The 21,019-nt window shown below is 43.6% G+C and overlaps 1 protein-coding gene across 4 annotated transcripts in view; it reads right to left on the bottom strand.

Annotated features, from left to right (window-relative positions):
- The window catches only part of HSD17B7 (hydroxysteroid 17-beta dehydrogenase 7), a 121,643-nt gene that overhangs the window by 91,161 nt on the left and 9,463 nt on the right, over positions 1 to 21,019 (bottom strand). For all 4 annotated transcript variants that reach the window (XM_077277398.1, XM_077277400.1, XM_077277401.1 and 1 more), the window contains exon 2: positions 15,722 to 15,925. In XM_077277398.1, coding sequence (XP_077133513.1) covers positions 15,722 to 15,925 — 204 coding nt within the window. The remainder of the gene's footprint in view (positions 1 to 15,721; positions 15,926 to 21,019) is intronic.

The following is a 21,019-nucleotide window of genomic DNA, read 5'->3' as shown; positions in this document are numbered from 1 at the left end:
GTGGCTATTTCCTTATTACTTTATTAATGGCCATATTATTCACTTCATCTTTCCGTATGTAATCTAATCATCACCTTATGGACTTCCTCTAGGTGTAGTTTCCCACCCTGACACTCCGGACGGCACCTTACTCAGGTTGTCTCCGGGAGTCATGTAGTAATTTGCCTACGGCAATTAACCTCTTCAGGTCCATATACCGCAGCAACACTACATAAGGTAGTAACACCTTAGTCCTAGTTATATTTTATTATGATTACAATATGTCTTACTTGGCCTTGCCGCCATCAGTTCACATGCGGTATATTACAATAATTAAAAGATGACAAACTCATAAATTTCTTTCTACTATATATTATTTTATTAAAGATAAAAAATCTCTTTAAATTTAATTTTTTATCCATCCCCCACACCGATATGTTCCACATGGTACACGTCTTCAAAGGTTGGTACATCTAAGAAATAAAAACAAAATGTACATTAATTAAAAATATTCCGTAGCAGGAAATATCTCTAATATAATACCAAAGAGTCTTCACATCAACCGATCAATAAGGAACACATATTTATCTTGAATAAATGGCATTTATGTTAAAATCCACATTTAGCCCCTTAGGTTTAAGGGTATTTAACTCATAAATCCACATGAGTTCTTTTTTCTTTAAAATTTGCTCCCTATCGCCACCTCTCCTTTGGATAGGTACTGCATCTATTATTTTGCATTTAAGATCCCTCTCAGAATGGTTATACTCTGTAAAATGTTTGGGAACAGGAAGGTCTGTTCTTTTCTTTCTAATTGTGTACCTATGTTGATTCATCCTGACTTAAACTCACATGTAGTCTCTCCTATGTACCATAGATTGCACGGGCACATTAGTAAGTAAATAACATGGTCTGCATTACACGTTAGATATTGCTTGATCCGATACACTTTTTTTGTTTCTGGATGCTGGAATGTGGACCCTTTTATCATGTGCACACAATTAACACATCCCAAACATGGAAAACACCCCTCTCTATTTTTACCTGTCAGGGTTATTTGGGTACCTCTTTTGAATGATCCTATGTCTGATTTAACTAGGTAATCTTTAATATTTTTAGTTTTCCTATATGAGAATAGAGGTGGTCTTTTGAATTCTTTTATACCTGGGAGGCATTTTGTTAACATCCCCCAGTGTTTTTTTATGATGTTACCAATTTCCCTACTCTCTTCTACATACGTTGTTACCATTGGTATCCGTTCCAGATTTTTTACCCTCCTATTATCTGTTTTCTTTTTAATCAACTCTCTTCTATCCAATTTTAGAACCCTCTCCTTAGTATTCGCCAGAAGCTCTCTTGGATATCCCCTATTTTGAAATTTTCTTAAGAGGGAATCCATTACCATATCCACCTCATCTTCACTCTGAACAATTCGTCGCACTCTAAGCAACTGCCCAAGTGGTATAGACCTGACCATGCTGCGTGGGTGCTGACTATCATATGCTAGCAAATTGTTTCTATCGGTACTTTTTACAAACAAGGTGGCGGTCAATTTATTCTCTATTTGTTTAATCAGTACGTCTAGGAATTGTATTTCTACTCCAGACGACACTAACGTGAATTTGATCGTCTGGTCTATAGTATTCAGGAAATTGAGGAATTCCTCCAAAGTATCCTGTGATCCCGTCCAGAGGAGGAACACATCATCCACGTACCTCCACCAGACCAGCACATGCTGGAAGTGGCTGGACGTGTAGATGTGCTCCTCCTCCAGCACTTCCATCACCAAATTCGCGTACGAGGGGGCCATGTTGGCCCCCATTGCCGTTCCTCGTTTTTGCATATAAAAAACATCTCCAAATAAAAAATAATTTCGCCTAAGTATAGTTTCCAGCAGTTTCAACATGAACGTCCTTCCTTCCGTGGTATATTCAGCTATATTTAACTTCTTTTCTATCGCCTTTAATCCCCGTTCATGGTCTATAGATGTATACAATGATACAACGTCAAAGGAGGCTAAAATTACCTCTTGATCCAATCTAACCCCTTCTAACTTATTAAGGAAATCTGTTGTATCCTTTACATATGATTTTCCATTCTTCACAATGGGGTTGAATACTTTATCTAAGAAGATACCCATTTTGTTAAAAATTGACCCTACCCCCGATATAATCGGGCGACCCGGTGGGTTATCTAAGGTCTTGTGTATTTTCGGTATTACGTATAGGACAGGAGTCCGTGGGTTCTCAACTAATAAGTACTCTTGTAAATCCTGATCTATAATGCCTCCTTCCAATGCTTCTTTTAGTATCATTTTGATCTCTCTACCAATATTATATTTGGGGTCATGCTCCATTTGACAATACACACTCTCATCCTGTAATTGTCTCCTAATTTCATTTACATACATTGTCTTGTCCATGACGACGACAGCGCCCCCCTTATCAGCGGGTTTGACTACGATGTCGCCGTCATGGACAAGATCTTGTAATGCTGCATATTCCTCTTTCAAGATATTAGGATATTTATATCCCTTTACAGTTTTACTCCTCAAAGTCTCGACGTCCATAAGTACTGCCTTTTCAAATGCCTCCACTACACTGGAACTTGTTGGAGGACTAAAATTACTCTCCTTCCTCAACTCAACCCCCTTAAGATCAAATTCACTTGTTTTTTCTTTCCCTGAGAGATCCTTATCAAAGAACCACTCCTTCAATTTAATTCTCCTGAAAAACTGTCCCAAGTCCAATTGTAGCCCAAACCAATCCACATGTGAGCTTGGGCTAAATGATAGTCCCTTGCTAAGTACCGCTACTTCCATATCTGTCAATACCTTATGCGAAATGTTGATTACTAGTTCAGATCCCTCTTCCTGAGGTTCGGTTGTCCCTTCTTTTGCGTTTTCCATTCCATCCGTCAGATCTATTAAAAACAAATTTATTACCAGACCATACATTGTTAGTATTACATGTCCCTCTGTTCTTAGAATGACCTCTCTTTCTCCATGGCATCCTGGCATTATCACTCTGCCATGTATATGGTCTGGTAATAAATTTGTTTTTAATAGATCTGACGGATGGAATGGAAAACGCAAAAGAAGGGGAGGCAAGCGCCACCACCGGAACAAAAAAGAAAATGGAAAAGAGCAAGCCTCAAAGACAACCGAACCTCAGGAAGAGGGATCTGAACTAGTAATCAACATTTCGCATAAGGTATTGACAGATATGGAAGTAGCGGTACAGAGAGTAGAAGAGAGTAGGGAAATTGGTAACATCATAAAAAAAACACTGGGGGATGTTAACAAAATGCCTCCCAGGTATAAAAGAATTCAAAAGACCACCTCTATTCTCATATAGGAAAACTAAAAATATTAAAGATTACCTAGTTAAATCAGACATAGGATCATTCAAAAGAGGTACCCAAATAACCCTGACAGGTAAAAATAGAGAGGGGTGTTTTCCATGTTTGGGATGTGTTAATTGTGTGCACATGATAAAAGGGTCCACATTCCAGCATCCAGAAACAAAAAAAGTGTATTGGATCAAGCAATATCTAACGTGTAATGCAGACCATGTTATTTACTTACTAATGTGCCCGTGCAATCTATGGTACATAGGAGAGACTACATGTGAGTTTAAAGTCAGGATGAATCAACATAGGTACACAATTAGAAAGAAAAGAACAGACCTTCCTGTTCCCAAACATTTTACAGAGTATAACCATTCTGAGAGGGATCTTAAATGCAAAATAATAGATGCAGTACCTATCCAAAGGAGAGGTGGCGATAGGGAGCAAATTTTAAAGAAAAAAGAACTCATGTGGATTTATGAGTTAAATACCCTTAAACCTAAGGGGCTAAATGTGGATTTTAACATAAATGCCATTTATTCAAGATAAATATGTGTTCCTTATTGATCGGTTGATGTGAAGACTCTTTGGTATTATATTAGAGATATTTCCTGCTACGGAATATTTTTAATTAATGTACATTTTGTTTTTATTTCTTAGATGTACCAACCTTTGAAGACGTGTACCATGTGGAGCATATCGGTGTGGGGGATGGATAAAAAATTAAATTTAAAGAGATTTTTTATCTTTAATAAAATAATATATAGTAGAAAGAAATTTATGAGTTTGTCATCTTTTAATTATTGTAATATACCGCATGTGAACTGATGGCGGCAAGGCCAAGTAAGACATATTGTAATCATAATAAAATATAACTAGGACTAAGGTGTTACTACCTTATGTAGTGTTGCTGCGGTATATGGACCTGAAGAGGTTAATTGCCGTAGGCAAATTACTACATGACTCCCGGAGACAACCTGAGTAAGGTGCCGTCCGGAGTGTCAGGGTGGGAAACTACACCTAGAGGAAGTCCATAAGGTGATGATTAGATTACATACGGAAAGATGAAGTGAATAATATGGCCATTAATAAAGTAATAAGGAAATAGCCACAACAAATATGGCGTTGTAGACACGACGCGCGCAAGCGCAGTCGGTGAATGACACACAACACGGCTGATTGGCCGGCTGGTTAGTTCACAGCGGTGACGCATTGGACATGCGCAGTAGGTTTCACTAGACGCCGAACAAACAGAATGGCGTCCCCCATGCCGAACATGCGTCCACAAGGGTAAAGTAAAAATGTTATACTCGTTAAGAACTGTACAGGTTCATGAAAAGAGAAAGTAATATGTTTTTAATATGTTTCTAATTAGCACAATAACACATGCACAATGGCACTTTAATTTGTAATGAAAAGCACCTTGTAGCAATTGAGGATTGTTAAGATATGTATAAAGATGGAGCACATGGACATATTCACTGCTTGAGAAAAGCTCATTGCGAGCTGAAACGTCGCCTTGAGATGTGATTAAATCCTGCACATTTTTTTACTTTGAAATATGGAGTGCTGCCTCTTTTTTTGATTATATTTGAACTTGGATGATCGGTGGACTGGTTATCTGGGGGCCTTGCACCCAAAGATAAGTATATCTGTGCTGTTCATTTTTTTCACTATATATATTATATATATATATATATATATATATACATATACACATACATACATACTCACCGGCCACTTTATTAGGTACACCATGCTAGTAACGGGTTGGACCCCCTTTTGCCTTCAGAACTGCCTCAATTCTTCGTGGCATAGATTCAACAAGGTGCTGGAAGCATTCCTCAGAGATTTTGGTCCATATTGACATGATGGCATCACACAGTTGCCGCAGATTTGTCAGCTGCACATCCCAAAGATGCTCCATACAAGGCAGGATGGATCCATGCTTTCATGTTGTTTACGCCAAATTCTGACCCTACCATCCGAATGTCGCAGCAGAAATCGAGACTCATCAGACCAAGCAACGTTTTTCCAATCTTCTACTCTCCAATTTCGATGAGCTTGTACAAATTGTAGCCTCAGTTTCCTGTTCTTAGCTGAAAGGAGTGGTACCCGGTATGGTCTTCTGCTGCTGTAGCCCATCTGCCTCAAAGTTCGACGCACTGTGCGTTCAGAGATGCTCTTAGGCCTACCTTGGTTGTAACGGGTGGCGATTTGAGTCACTGTTGCCTTTCTATCAGCTCGAACCAGTCTGCCCATTCTCCTCTGACCTCTAGCATCAACAAGGCATTTCCGCCCACAGAACTGCCGCTCACTGGATTTTTTTTCTTTTTCGGACCATTCTCTGTAAACCCTAGAGATGGTTGTGCGTGAAAATCCCAGTAGATCAGCAGTTTCTGAAATACTCAGACCAGCCCTTCTGGCACCAACAACCATGCCACGTTCAAAGGCACTCAAATCACCTTTCTTCCCCATACTGATGCTCGGTTTGAACTGCAGGAGATTGTCTTGACCATGTCTACATGCCTAAATGCACTGAGTTGCCGCCATGTGATTGGCTGATTACAAATTAAGTGTTAACAAGAAGTTGGACAGGTGTACCTAATAAAGTGGCCGGTGAGTGTATATATCTATATTGTAGCGTGGCTAAAGGGTGTCTAATCGACGGGAGATATGTGTCGCATAGATGGCTTGCCGCTGTGATGTAACCATAGCTACCTATATGTCTGTCAGGACCTGTGGTGATGTCAGACCACATGGCTAATCATGTGATGGGTTACTGGGTGTGGTTAGACCTATAAAAGAAAGGCTAATGTTTAACACAGGGGATATGTGTGGAGGTGCTAGCCTCCAGTGTGTTAAGGCTCCAGCACTGAGCCTGAAGGAATGGACACTTGTTTTTTCCCTTTTGCCTGAGTTAAAGGCTGTTTGTTTTTCCTGTTTATGCTAGACTGGTTTATGAAACAATAAACCTTTGAACTTTTGTTGCAACCTGCCTCCTAAGTGTCAGCCGTCGCACCTGAGTGAGTGAAATCCCTACAATTGGTGGTAGACGTGCGGGCAGCGTTCCCAGTGGAGACGTAAGTCTATTTTTTGGATGTCATGGGTCAAGTCGGCTGTAAGCCAGCAAGCATTGCCGGGGAAAATGGAGGACCTGCTGAAACACTTGGTCCAGTCGCAGTCACAGCAGCAAGAGGCTAACAGGCTGTTTATGCAGCAGTTGCAACAGAACCAGCAAGAGACCAACAAGCTGTTGATGCAGCAGATACAACAGAGCCAGCAGGAGCAACGGCAGAGTCAGCAGGAGCAACGGCAGCAGATGCAGCTTTTGGCAACTGCCATCCAGAGCAAGACGAGCGCCCCAACCCCAGGTTTGGCTGATGACACCCACGTCCGGAAGACGGTAAGACGCGCATTACAGAAAATGACCCCCGGGGATGATGTTGAGGCCTTCCTGACGGTGTTTGAGAGGGTCGCTGAGAGGGAAAAACTCCCGCCAGAGCAGTGGGCAGAGGTACTGGCGCCATACCTGACGGGAGAACCCCAGAAGGCGTACTATGATTTGACCTTGCAGGATGCCAAAGAGTATCACAAATTGAAAGTCGAGATTCTCGCACATTTGGGGGTGACACTGACTGTTAGGGCACAGCGAGTTCACTGCTGGGCCTATCACCGGGACAAACCGCCTCGCTCCCAAATGTTTGACCTGTTGCACCTGGTCCAGAAATGGCTGCAGCCAGAGTTATGTACACCTGCACAGATGGTGGAACGAGTGATGATGGATCGGTTTGTGCATTCCCTCCCGAGGTCCATACAGACTTGGGTTGCCCAGGGTGATCCCCAGAATGCCAACAAACTGATCGGACTGGTCGAGAGATACCAAGGGATGGAAGGCTCCTTTGGGAGGCAGCCCATTCTGTACTGGGGGTCCCAGAAAGCTGCCGAGTCCCAAAAAGGGGTGGCGCGTCCAAGGTCACAAAGGGCGGGGGAGGTGGTGCCCAAGGTCCCTACGGGTGATATTATTTGCTGGAGGTGCCACGGGCCAGGACATATAGCTGCCCGTTGTTCCCAGACCACTGAGCAGATGGACTGCAGCATGGGACGCCGTTGTTCATACTATGCGTATCCAGCCTGCAGTGTGAACTCTCCGCCCAACGAGGGACCTCAAGCGTGTCCCGTAAGGGTGAACGGTCGAGCAGCAATGGCGCTGTTGGACTCAGGGAGCTTAGTGACCCTGGTGAGGGCCACTTTCCCTCTCCACCTGCTTCCGGGAAAGAAGGTCGGCGTGCGGTGCATACATGGTGATGCCAAGGACTACCCTTTGGCCAGGGTGGACATTGAAACGGCATGTGGCACTGAGTCCCACCTAGTCGGCGTCGTGCAGGACTTGTTGCACCCTATAATTATTGGCCGGGCTTTCTGTCTGTTTTGGGATTTGTGGGGAAAAGGTTCTGAGCTCCCTAGCAAGAGTAGGGAACCAGTGAACCCTGGAAGGGTGTCACCACACCCAGAGACAGACAGGTTTCCTTTTTGTGTGCTGGTTGGGGATGAGGAGGAAGTGTCCCCTGCATCTGACACTATGGAGTTAGAGGTAACCGGTGAAAATTTTGGGACTGCCCAACATAGGGACCCCACTCTGAGGGAAGCCTTTAATAATGTCACAGTTATTGACGGGGTGGTACAGGAGCCGGGGGCAGACACAAGATTTCCCCATTTTCTGATGAGTGGGGAGTTGTTGTACCGGGTCACGAAAATAAGGGAGGAGTTGGTAGAGCAGTTGGTAGTGCCGGGTCCATATAGACGGAAGGTGTTGGACATGGCCCATTCACACATCTTGGGTGGACACCTAGGGGTGGAAAAGACGCAGGAACGGGTTGTGCAGAGATTCTATTGGCCTGGGTGTCACCGAGAAATAGTGAACTATTGCAGGTCCTGCCCTACATGTCAGCTAACTGCTCCCACTCCTCATTTCCGGAACCCCCTTGTGCCACTGCCCATTATTGAGGTACCGTTCGAGAGAATTGCCTTGGACTTGGTTGGTCCCTTAGTTAAATCAGCCCGGGGCCATCAGTATATATTAGTCATCCTGGACTATGCCACACGCTATCCTGAGGCAATTCCCTTGAGAAATTCTTCCTCGAAGAGTATAGCCCGTGAGTTGGTCCATGTCTTTTCCCGGACAGGTCTGCCGAAGGAGATCCTGACTGACCAGGGGACACCTATCATGAGCAAGGTGATGAGGGAGTTATGCAAAGCCCTGAAAATCTCCCAGTTGAGGACCTCGGTGTACCATCCCCAGTCAGATGGTCTTGTTGAGAGATTTAACAAGACACTGAAGAGCATGCTGAGAAAAGCTATAGAGAAAGACGGTAGAGACTGGGATTGTCTCTTACCCTATCTGATGTTTTCCATTCGTGAAGTTCCACAGGCCTCCACAGGGTTCTCACCGTTTGAGCTTCTATATGGCCGACATCCGCGAGGACTCCTGGATGTAGCCAAGGAAACCTGGGAAGCCGAAGCCACGCCCCACAGAAGCGTCATTGAGCATGTGGCCCTGATGCAGCAGAGGATTGCAAAGGTGATGCCTATCGTGAAAGAACACCTCCTCCAGGCACAAGAAGCTCAGGCCAGAATCTACAACCGGTCTGCAAGAGTGAGGCAGTTCAATCCGGGAGACCGAGTTCTTGTGTTAATTCCGACGGTGGAAAGCAAGTTCTTGGCCAAATGGCAAGGGCCATATGAGGTTGTCGAGAAACTTGGTGAAGTAAATTATAAAATTCACCAACCAGGAAGACGGAAACCATTCCAAGTGTACCATGTCAACCTCATCAAGCCGTGGCAAGATAGAGAGCTGACAATAATTCCATCGTTGTTAAGCAACCCAGAAGGTGAGGTTGGATCGGTTACTATAGCGGAGACGCTATCGAAGACCCAGAAACAACAGTGCCGGGAGTTACTCCAGAAAAACAGGGACCTGTTTTCAGAGTTGCCAGGACACACGAAGGTCATAGCGCACGAGGTCCTAACAGAGCCACATGTGCGGGCGAACGTGAAGCCCTATCGTATTCCTGAGGCTCGTCGAGAAGTTATCTCCAAGGAAGTGGAGCGTATGTTGAAGCTTGGAGTCATTGAGGAATCCAAGAGCGGTTGGTCGAGCCCAATTGTCCTGGTCCCAAAACCTGATGGAGAGTGGAGGTTTTGCAACGACTATCGGAAGTTGAATGCGGTCTCCAAGTTTGACGCTTATCCCATGCCCCGCGTTGATGAGCTCATCGAAAGGCTTGGGCCCGCCAGGTACATAACCATCTTGGATTTCACGAAGGGGTATTGGCAGATCCCCATGGCACAGGAAGCCAAGGAGAAGACGGCGTTTTCTACACCAGATGGATGTTTCCAGTATGTCCGGATGCCGTTTGGCCTACAGGGAGCTCCGGTGACCTTCCAGAGGGCTATGGATAGAATCCTTGCACCCCATAAGGCATACGCTGCTGCGTACCTGGATGATATCGTCATCTTTAGCCCGGACTGGGAGAGTCATCTGGAAAAGGTCCAAGCGGTGTTTGATGCTATAAGAGAGGCCGGATTTACAATAAACCCGAAGAAGTGTGCCTTGGGTAAAGAAGAAGCTAAGTACCTTGGATACATAGTGGGTCGTGGAGAAATAAAACCCCAAATCAGTAAAGTGGAGGCAATTCAAACATGGCCAAAACCAGTTTCCAAGAAGCAAGTTAAAGCCTTTGTGGGAATCGTGGGATATTACAGGAGGTTCATCCCAAACTTCGCCACGATGGCTGCGCCTCTGACTGACCTGCTAAAAGGGACAAAATCAGTAATGGTTAAGTGGTCCGAAGAAACAGAGTCAGCCTTCCAAGAAATGAAAGAGGCTTTGTTGTGTAAGCAACCCGTTCTGATGGCCCCAAACTTCAAAAAAGAGTTTATTCTTCAGACAGATGCCTCAGATGTCGGTGTGGGAGCAGTCCTTTCCCAAGAGATACATGGGGAGGAGCATCCTGTCCTCTATCTGAGTAGGAAGTTGTCCTCGTCTGAAAAGAACTACTCAGTCGTTGAGAAGGAGTGCTTGGCCATAAAATGGGCGGTGGATACATTACGGTACTATCTGCTGGGACGTAAATTTAGATTGATATCCGACCATGCCCCACTTAGGTGGATGAGGGAAACGAAGGGTAGAAATGCTAGGGTCACCCGTTGGTTCTTAGCCCTGCAGGACTTCTGTTTCCATGTGGAACATAGGGCCGGAAAGCTGCATGGTAATGCTGATGCCCTGTCAAGAATCCCTTGTCTAGTGGGGGAAAGTGCCAAGCCCCACGGCTTTAGGCAGAGGGGGGGAGGTATGTAGCGTGGCTAAAGGGTGTCTAATCGACAGGAGATATGTGTCGCATAGATGGCTTGCCGCTGTGATGTAACCATAGCTACCTATATGTCTGTCAGGACCTGTGGTGATGTCAGACCACATGGCTAATCATGTGATGGGTTACTGGGTGTGGTTAGCTCTATATAAGACAGGCTAATGTTTAACACAGTGGATATGTGTGGAGGTGCTAGCCTCCAGTGTGTTAAGGCTCCAGCACTGAGCCTGAAGGAATGGACACTTGTTTTTTCCCTTTTGCCTGAGTTAAAGGCTGTTTGTTTTTCCTGTTTATGCTAAACTGGTTTATGAAGCAATAAACCTTTGAACTTTTGTTGGAACCTGCCTCCTAAGTGTCAGCCGTCGCACCTGAGTGAGTGAAATCCCTACAATATACATAATCTATCTAAATAAATATATATATATATATATATATATATATATATATATATATATATATATATATATATATATATATATATATATATATATATATATATATATATATATATATATATATATATATATATATATATATACACATACATATATATATATATATATACATACACATATACACAGTGCCTACAAGTAGTATTCAACCCCCTGCAGATTTAGCAGGTTTACACATTTGGAATTAACTTGGCATTGTGACATTTGGACTGTAGATCAGCCTGGAAGTGTGAAATGCACTGCAGCAAAAAAGAATGTTATTTCTTTGTTTATTTTTTTTTTTAATTTTGAAAAGTCTTTTCAGAGGGTCATTTATTATTCAACCCCTCAACCCACCAGAATTCTGTTTGGTTCCCCTAAAGTATTAAGAAGTAGTTCAGACACAAAGAACAATGAGCTTCACATGTTTGGATTAATTATCTCTTTTTCCAGCCTTTTCTGACTATTTAAGACCCTCCCCAAACTTGTGAACAGCACTCATACATGGTCAACATGGGAAAGACAAAGGAGCATTCCAAGGCCATCAGAGACAAGATCGTGGAGGGTCACAAGGCTGGCAAGGGGTACAAAACCCTTTCCAAGGAGTTGGGCCTACCTGTCTCCACTGTTGGGAGCATCATCCGGAAGTGGAAGGCTTATGGAACTACTGTTAGCCTTCCACGGCCTGGACAGCCTTTGAAAGTTTCCTCCCGTGCCGAGGCCAGGCTTGTCCGAAGAGTCAAGGACAACAAGGAAGGAGCTCCGGGAAGATCTCATGGCAGTGGGGACATTGGTTTCAGTCAATCCCATAAGTAACGTACTCCACCGCAATGGTCTCCGTTCCAGACGAGCCCGTAAGGTACCTTTACTTTCAAAGCGTCATGTCAAGGCTCGTCTACAGTTTGCTCATGATCACTTGGAGGACTCTGAGACTGACTGGTTCAAGGTTCTCTGGTCTGATGAGACCAAGATCGAGATCTTTGGTGCCAACCACACACGTGACGTTTGGAGACTGGATGGCACTGCATACGACCCCAAGAATACCATCCCTACAGTCAAGCATGGTGGTGGCAGCATCATGCTGTGGGGCTGTTTCTCAGCCAAGGGGCCTGGCCATCTGGTCCGCATCCATGGGAAGATGGATAGCACGGCCTACCTGGAGATTTTGGCCAAGAACCTCCGCTCCTCCATCAAGGATCTTAAGATGGGTCGTCATTTCATCTTCCAACAAGACAACGACCCAAAGCACACAGCCAAGAAAACCAAGGCCTGGTTCAAGAGGCAAAAAATAAAGGTGTTGCAGTGGCCTAGTCAGTCTCCTGACCTTAACCCAATTGAAAACTTGTGGAAGGAGCTCAAGATTAAAGTCCACATGAGACACCCAAAGAACCTAGATAACTTGGAGAAGATCTGCATGGAGGAGTGGGCCAAGATAACTCCAGAGACCTGTGCCGGCCTGATCAGGTCTTATAAAAGACGATTATTAGCTGTAATTGCAAACAAAGGTTATTCCACAAAATATTAAACCTAGGGGTTGAATAATAATTGACCCACACTTTTATGTTTAAAATTTATAAAAATTTAACGGAGCAACAAAACTTTTTGGTTTGTAAGATTTATGCATCTGTTAATAAATCCTGATCTTGTTTGAAGTTTGAAGGCTCTAACTTATTTGCATCTTATTAAACCTGCTAAATCTGCAGGGGGTTGTATACTACTTGTAGGCACTGTATATATCATAGATGTCACTGACATCTATATATCTATGTATATATATCTATTCTAACCTGTCAGTGCGATTTTACTGTACGCGGCACATGAATTGCCAGATTTTCAAAGGACACAGGTGATGTGCACTCAATTTAAATAAAGCGGCTTTGTTTTTTAGACTACTTGCCATTTGGTTTTGACAAAACTTTATTGATATCCCAAGGTGCGAATTACATGTGTTTTTGATGATCAGCTGAGGAAAGGAACTAAACACACATGCACGTTTCTTTACCTGCAAAACTGCCACACCTAATGCAAATTTATGGGGAAAATCTGCATATAAAACTCAGAGTACTCGCAAGAGAAATGGACTTGCTGTGGATTTGAAATACGTGCCGCAGCTGAGTTTATGCAAAGTTAAAAAGAAGCACAGTAGGAATGAGACTTCTATAAATCCCATCCACTTTGCTGGAACTGTAAGGCCGGGCGCCCACAATCCAGAACTAGCAACACTTTGAACACAGCGCATGTTCACTGTATCAAAAGTGCTGCCGGTTATTGAACGCAGGTAAATCCTCATGTGTTCACTGAACCGTGCGGATTTATTGCATTAAGTACATTTCTATTGATGTAATATCTCTTGTGGAGACACTAGTCAAATTGACATGCTGTGGTCTTGAAAGACGCGCTGCATTTCAGTCTCCGTGGATGATCCGCGGGCGTCGGTGTACGCATAGTGGACATTGGATATCTAGAAATCCCATCCTCTATGCTGTCACATCTGGACGCTGTGTGTTTGAAACTGCATGAATACACAATGTCAAACCCGCAGCAGTTCCTGATCGTGGGCTGGGCACATATCCTTTGATGCTGTTTTTTGACTAAGCAAAAATATGCAGCGTCAAAAATGCTTCAAAACCTCATTACGAGAATGTAGCTTTAGCGTTTCTCTGTAGTGTGTATTTATGTACATTTACAGACACACAAAGCTCTGCTACGTGCATATTTCCACACACAAAGCTCTGTAACATGTACATTTACAAACACCACCGATGCATGAATATTTACAAGCACTCCCCTCTGCTACATGCACATTTGTACACATACAGCTCTATGACATGTACATTTACACTTACACATTACCACATCTTGCTGTTCCTGATGAGATGTGAAAGGAAGCTGCACGAGCTGAGCAGTCGAAGGACCTTATACTCCATTAACGCAAGGACCTTTCAGGTCATGTGATCAGTCAAATGACCTAAGCAGTCCTTCAGTTACTATGGTAGAAGGTCCCTTCAGCTGCTCAGCTGCTGCAGCTTCCTCTCCTGTTCTGCACCGATCACGAAGATCAGTGTGGGGCAGGAGGAGAGAGGGCAGTTCTGTTATCAGGAAGGATGCTGTGTCGGCTTTCTCCTCCATCACAGGAAGCTGCCTCCAGAATATAAGAGACACACACTTTTTAGCAGCCGTTTTTCTTTAAAAGTGTGTCTCATAGTCAAAAAGATATGGAAAATTGTTTAAATTCAGATAGAGCAAACAATGTTTTGAGAAAGAGATACACACTTTATTTTTCCATTGATGGCCCTGTGTCAGGGCTGATAGGAGCGATCAGGTTAGAAAAAAAATAAAAAATGGATTGCACTCAACCCAGTGTTATACTATGGGACAGAGCACATTTGCAATTGTTTTCGCATGCCGAATCAGAATGAGAAAATCGTAGGATACTGCGATAATTGGATAATATGTACCCATACCAGCCTATGGGTGCATGTGGAACATCGCATTGCACTCGGATGTCAGAGTGCAGTGCGATTCCTGCAGATGCTGGCAGCAGAGGAGATGGAGAAACTACTCCGCCTCCACCACACCTGTGCTGGGATTCTCTCATGTGAGAGGATCGGGGCACAGAGCACTGACACTCCGCTCCGGCTCGCCGCAGAGCAGGAGCCATTAGCCTATCGCATCCGATGTTATACAGCCTTAGGGCTCGCTTGCAGTGTTCCAAGCGGACCTTTTTATTGATACACTTTTGCTTTGCATGCAGTGTCTCAACCACTTTTTACAGCTTCTTCCTTGCAAAGATACAGTGACTGAAAAAATGATAATTCTAAAGTTTCACAGATGCGATAGTGCTGAATGTGTTTTTGTTTTTTTAAGTCTTTGATCCCAATTCATCAAAGTAATTATGCCAGAATTCTGATACAAATTGCTTTGAAAAGTCAACAAATTTTTGTGCAACATGGAATTGCCAGTTTCACTCACCTTTGCTGGGTGGAGTGGGGGACAGGATGGGGTCATGACGAGCTGAGAGGTACACCAGAAATCTTACTCCAGTCATTGACAGAAGTGGGATTTGTGGTTAGGCACGCCACTTCTCAGATACTCCTGATTCATTAAGAGGTGTGCGCCTCTTAATGAATCAGGAGCTTCTGACTCCAACACACTCCCACATCAAGACTGACGTGAATAACACCAGCCTTGATGAATCGGGACCCTTATTTTTAATGGGTACTAAAAGATGACTCAAAATTAGGTTCATTTTAAACATGTTTTTACACATTTTAAGGCTCCACAGGAGTACCTACTTGGCAGCCATGAGGGCCTTCTGCAGGAAAAAGGCCACTGGGCTCCTGGAACGATGAGACCAATTGCTTGTCAGATACTGAGCAGCATTTATGTGATTTACTGCAATTAGAGGCCGATGCCGGCCATGTAACACGGCAGGAATCTGCCCAGGTGTGATGTGGGCTCAGAACCCAACTTGTACCATACAGTGGATGTCAGGAAGGGGCTAAATATGAGAGTTAATGTAATACGCACATCGCTCCTATAAGGAAAAAACTCACCCGATCTGTCATACACATCCATGCATTTTATACTTGCCTTTCTTTAAGCATCTTTGCTCCTTTTAACACTGACTTTATGCTACCAAAATCGACTTGCACAATGCGGATATCAGCTGACGGGTGAGAAGATAAAAGGGCAGAATGTGCAACTTCTGCTCTCTGCATATTCCGACAAGCCAAGCACAAGCGGATGTGGTCATCTTGAGAAAGAAGTCGCTCACACAGAGACAAACCAATGCCACTGAAATACAGAACACAAAATATGATACTGTGCCAGGAAAGCCACTGCCCTCAAAATCATACTGGATTATTTCATGATACATCATGATATGGCAAATATTTATACTTTGCTTATTATTCATTAGACAATACAATGTACCCAAATATAACTTTGATAATTTTGTATTTTAGTATTAGCTTTATAAGAGTTATTAATAAAAACAATAACAGGACATTATATCTCATATATAGGTGTCTGTGTGTTAAATAATACTTAGTTTCTGAAAGTACAGTAAGCTGCACAGAGCCAGTTTGAAAGGAATTCAACAGAAACCATAATTTACAACACAAAAATATTTTTTTCTTAGGTAATGTAAGAAACCATTCCCACTTCTCCTGATCTTTGTGGTTATAATAAAGACTTGTGACTGTGCGTCTGAGATTCAGACAAGAATTGTACACGGACAGACACTGGCTGTGTGTTATTTTCTTATCTCCGATGCATCGTATTTATTTTAGACAAATAATGGCAGATCTGGAGATCCTTGTATCTCAACCCAAATTAGTTCTCCTTGGAAGGGGCTACTGCAAGAATCATCCTGGCTATAGACACAGTGATACTCTGTGTAGCCTGCAGTCACACAAACATATAAAAAAATAGCTATGATGTAGATCCAGAAAAGTAGGACTAGTGTCATGCAAGTACAATGCAATTTTTCTCACCTAGTATGACATGGGTATGCAATGCATTTTTAACATCATCTTTTACATACTGTAATCTCTATGTCACTTAAAGATAGTTTACAAAACTTCTAAAGCAATCTTATATAAAGATAAATACAGACAGAATAGCTAGATGTCCTGTAGACATAATTTCCCAAGCCTCCTACATATAATAAACTTTCACCCTTTAGTGTCCACCCATTTTTGAGAACCAGCCCAGGTAAAGCAGACAGCTGCGGGCTTATATTTCACGTCTCCTGACGAAGCCACGACGGTGAAACGTGTGTCGAGGCCTCCTCGGTTTACAGCACATCGGCACTTTATGATAAACATGTCCTAAGGTAATTATGCTTTACTCTGAATGGTATACCTACATGTTATAGTTGCCTGGGTAATATCACTATGTGCTTCTGGTCTCTTGGAAAAAAAAAAAAATAAATAAATAAATCGGGATTTAACCCTTAGGGATTGAATAACCCTGACTGATTGATTGCACATTTGGGATTGTTTCTCATTTTTTCTTTATAACTATTGACATTTATCTATCATCAACCCTATAATGACCATATAGCACATACTAGTACGTTGCTGTAGCTGAGATGCTCGGTTTTTTTGTCTTTTGCCAGCATTACTTTTACCATCCATGCATGCTGGCTGCCTTTTAACTGCTGTCTCCCACTCACCATGTGTTGTCTACATAATTTGTGTATTATATATATATATATATATATATTTGATTTATAGTTGATATTTCAATAAAACGTGCATGTATTACCTTTTGATACCTCCACTTTTTTGGCATTGATGCTTGATTAAAATTCGGATCTTTATTAATTATGGATACCCAGACCGACTGACAATTGTCATCGCTCCATAGCCTAATGCTTTCTATAGGATTATTAGCTGTGGGATTATATTATCAGGCTAGGAAGGTCCCTGGCTATTGGGCCCTTCCCAGCCTAAAAATACCAGTCTGCAGCCGCCCCAAAATTGGCACATCACATTAGATGTGCCAATTTTGGCGCTTAGACCGGTTCTTCTAGATTACTCGGGTGCAATCAGGGTAATGGTTTATGGGGTTAATGTCAGCTGTGCAGTGTCAGCTGAGATCAAGCCCTGGTGTTAGTAATGGAGAGGCAGCCATCAGACACCCCCATTACTGCCACATGAAAGCCACTAAAGGGTGTTTGTTTATTATACGTAGGGGGATTGTGACATTAAATATCTACAGGACATTTATCCTTTCTATTCTATATATCTATTCTAACGGTTCTAGCTGTGAACGCACTGTATTTGGCTGATAAATTTCAGGTTTCCTTTGAGATGTGTGTGTAAAAATCACACTAGAGCCACAAGCAATGTCTGTGTGCTTTCCGATTTTTTTCTTGCACCCATTGACCTACAGTGGTGATTGTGATTCTCGTATCCACTTGCAGGATGCAATTTTTTTTGCTCAGTTTGATTAGAGCTGAGGAAAAACTTGCAGATGAGCGCTATCTCATTGAATAGCATTGGTCAGAGCGCAAGGTGATGTTTTCTTGCATTTCACTGGTCCGAGTTATAGAGCCAGCTGGCATGTAAGGCCGGGATCACACATGCGAGAAACACGGCCGAGTCTCGCATGTTAATACCCGGCACTGCCGCTGGCACTCGGGAGTGGAGAGTGCGGCTGCATGTATTGCTATGCGGCCGCACGCTCAGCTCGAGTTCCGGTTATTAACATGCCAGACTAGGCGATGTTTCTCGCATGTGTGATACCGGGCTTACAAGAACTTTGCACATGTGCCAGTATGTGCTCAGGGCCATAGATTGGGAGTTCACGTGATAACATTTCATACTGCGCATACTATGCACATACAACACAGTGGTGTGCTGGCAACACGAACGACTCATCTATTGGCCAATGATACACACATTCTCGCATCTGCACAACATGGAACATAATTCTACAGGAAAATGTGTATGACCCGGCGATGAAGAATTCGCTGCACCTTCAAAAGGTCTTATATTATAAAACTTCCATTTTATTGAAGAATAGTTGAAAAATATAAAAGAGCACAGTTACATGGTCAGATCAGCCACTGGACATCTAGAACCAACATGTTTCGGCCTGTGACAAGGCCTTAATCATGGTCTCACTGAACACACACAAATAGACATTAAATAGCTACAAAGAGCAAGTCCCTACAGGGGCTATGTTCAGAGCGGAAATTTTTGCTGTATGAGTAACACTTTCATGTCCAGCACGCATTGAGATGATTTCAATATAGTTGTTGAATTTAAGTCATTCCTTGTAACCAGAAAAAGTGCAGCTAGAAAAAAAACAAAAGGTCAGTGTGAACCTAAACATATTGTGAGATAACGCTACCCGAGTGGGTTGGGGGACACTCGCTTGGCAAGGGATTAAAGCACTCGGGCACGGTTTTTCCACATAAACAGTCTATCCGGTTTATTAAACCTCATAAACCGCACCACGAACGGTTCATTATTTACATCAACGGAAAACATTAACCACCGACAGTCTGTTCCACTGCAGATACGTCTCTGCCTGTAACCCCTTTTTCTGGAGTTACCTTACAGGAGCTCTGCTCCACACACGGACTCCTGTGCTAGTTCCCAGGGGAAAGCTGCCTCACTGGGGTCACCGTCCTTATGACCAGGGCACCTCAGATAGTCCAGACCCGCAGTAGGAACTATATAACCTATACTGACAATACAATACATTCAAATGGTGCAACTTCCTACCTCTGATAGCGGTCTCTTCTGCTGCAATAGACTCTAATGGTATAAACTCCCTCTGCTTGCTGTCTGTCATCTGCCACGCTAGCATCTAGCAACATATTTTAATGTGCCCGCTTAATGATTGGTATAATTCATTTGTTGCATTGTACGTTTTACTCACTGTTTGATGTATATCCATGACTGTGGTCACTCTAGATATTATCTTGTTGAAGGTGTTAAGGCATATAGATGTTGCCAGCCACAATGTGTTTGATCATTTAATCACCCCCTGGTGTGCTGGCCCCAGCTGCCAAATTATCCCACAATCCATCTCTTCTGACCCAGCAGTCTAGACTATAAATTTAGAAACATCCTTAGGGGTGCACGCATGTAGGGGTGCACGCAAGCGTCCCAGAAGCAAAGCGTCACGAAGATAAACGTCGTGATACAGCAGTTATTCCATGGCGGTTAGTCAGGGCAGGAGTCAGGTAACCCACACTCTGCTCTCCCTTCTATCCATGTGCTTTATTCCTATCCTCATGTGTTCCCTTGCCATACACATTGAAAGCCCAATCCCCCCACCACGACTCAAATACATCAGCTCCTCTCTCCTTCCCTCTCCCATGTACAGCTCCCATGCACTTCTCACCTTCCTGAAAAACCTCAGCCCATCTTGCCCAAACACACTGCACAAAAAACTTCATACACTTCCAAAAACTACTTGCTTTTTATCTTTCTACTCCTACTGATTTTGGGGGACATCTCCCCCAACCCCGGTCCCCCATCCTCAACCGCTACCCTACCTTATATCAAAACCATACTAACCTTATTAATATTACTTGCACTCCCTCATCTCTCTCTTTCAATTGTGCCCTTTGGAATCCACGGTCTGTATGTAACAAGCTTCCGTTCCTGCACAACTACTTTCTGAACAACTCTCTGAATCAGTTGGCCCTCACTGAAACCTGGATCCAGGATTCTGACACTGTCTCCCCTGCTGCCATTTCCCATGGTGGCTTACAATTCTCCCATTCCCCAAGACCCACAAACAGACCTGGTGGTGGAGTCGGCATACCCTTGTCCCCACAATGCATGTTCCAGGTTATACCCCCAGTTCCATCACTCTCATTCCCTTCTTTTGAGGTCCACACCATCAGGCTCTTTCGTCCCCTCTCCCTCAGAGTAGCGGTCATATACTGGCCTCCAGGCTCACCCACCCACTTCCTGGACCATTTTTCTGCCTGGCTGCCGCACTTCATGTTCTCAGAACTCCCAACCCTTATCCTGGGAGACTTCAACATCCCCATTAACAGCCCCACTTCCACATCTGCATCCCAGCTTCTATCACTAACCACATCTCTAGGCCTCTCACAGCTCTCAACCTCTGAAACACACAGACGGTAACACCCTGGACCTGGTCTTTGTCCGGCTCTGTTCAATCTCCTACCTAGATAACTCACCGCTTCCCCTCTCTGACCACAACATTCTATCCTTCACACTCACAATTCCTCGCCCACCCCAGCACTCTCCTACCTACCACACATTAAGAAATCTACATGCCATTAACCCTCATACACTTTCAGACTCCCTACACTCATCGTTGTCTCCAATCTCTTCTTTTTCCTGTCCTGATCTGGCTGTACATCACTACAGCGACACTCTTAGAAGCACC

Source organism: Ranitomeya variabilis, chromosome 8 (genome assembly GCF_051348905.1).
Source record: "Ranitomeya variabilis isolate aRanVar5 chromosome 8, aRanVar5.hap1, whole genome shotgun sequence".
Lineage (NCBI taxonomy): Eukaryota > Metazoa > Chordata > Amphibia > Anura > Dendrobatidae > Ranitomeya > Ranitomeya variabilis.
Note: the sequence above shows the minus strand (reverse complement) of the source record. Positions and strands in the feature narration are given on the sequence as shown.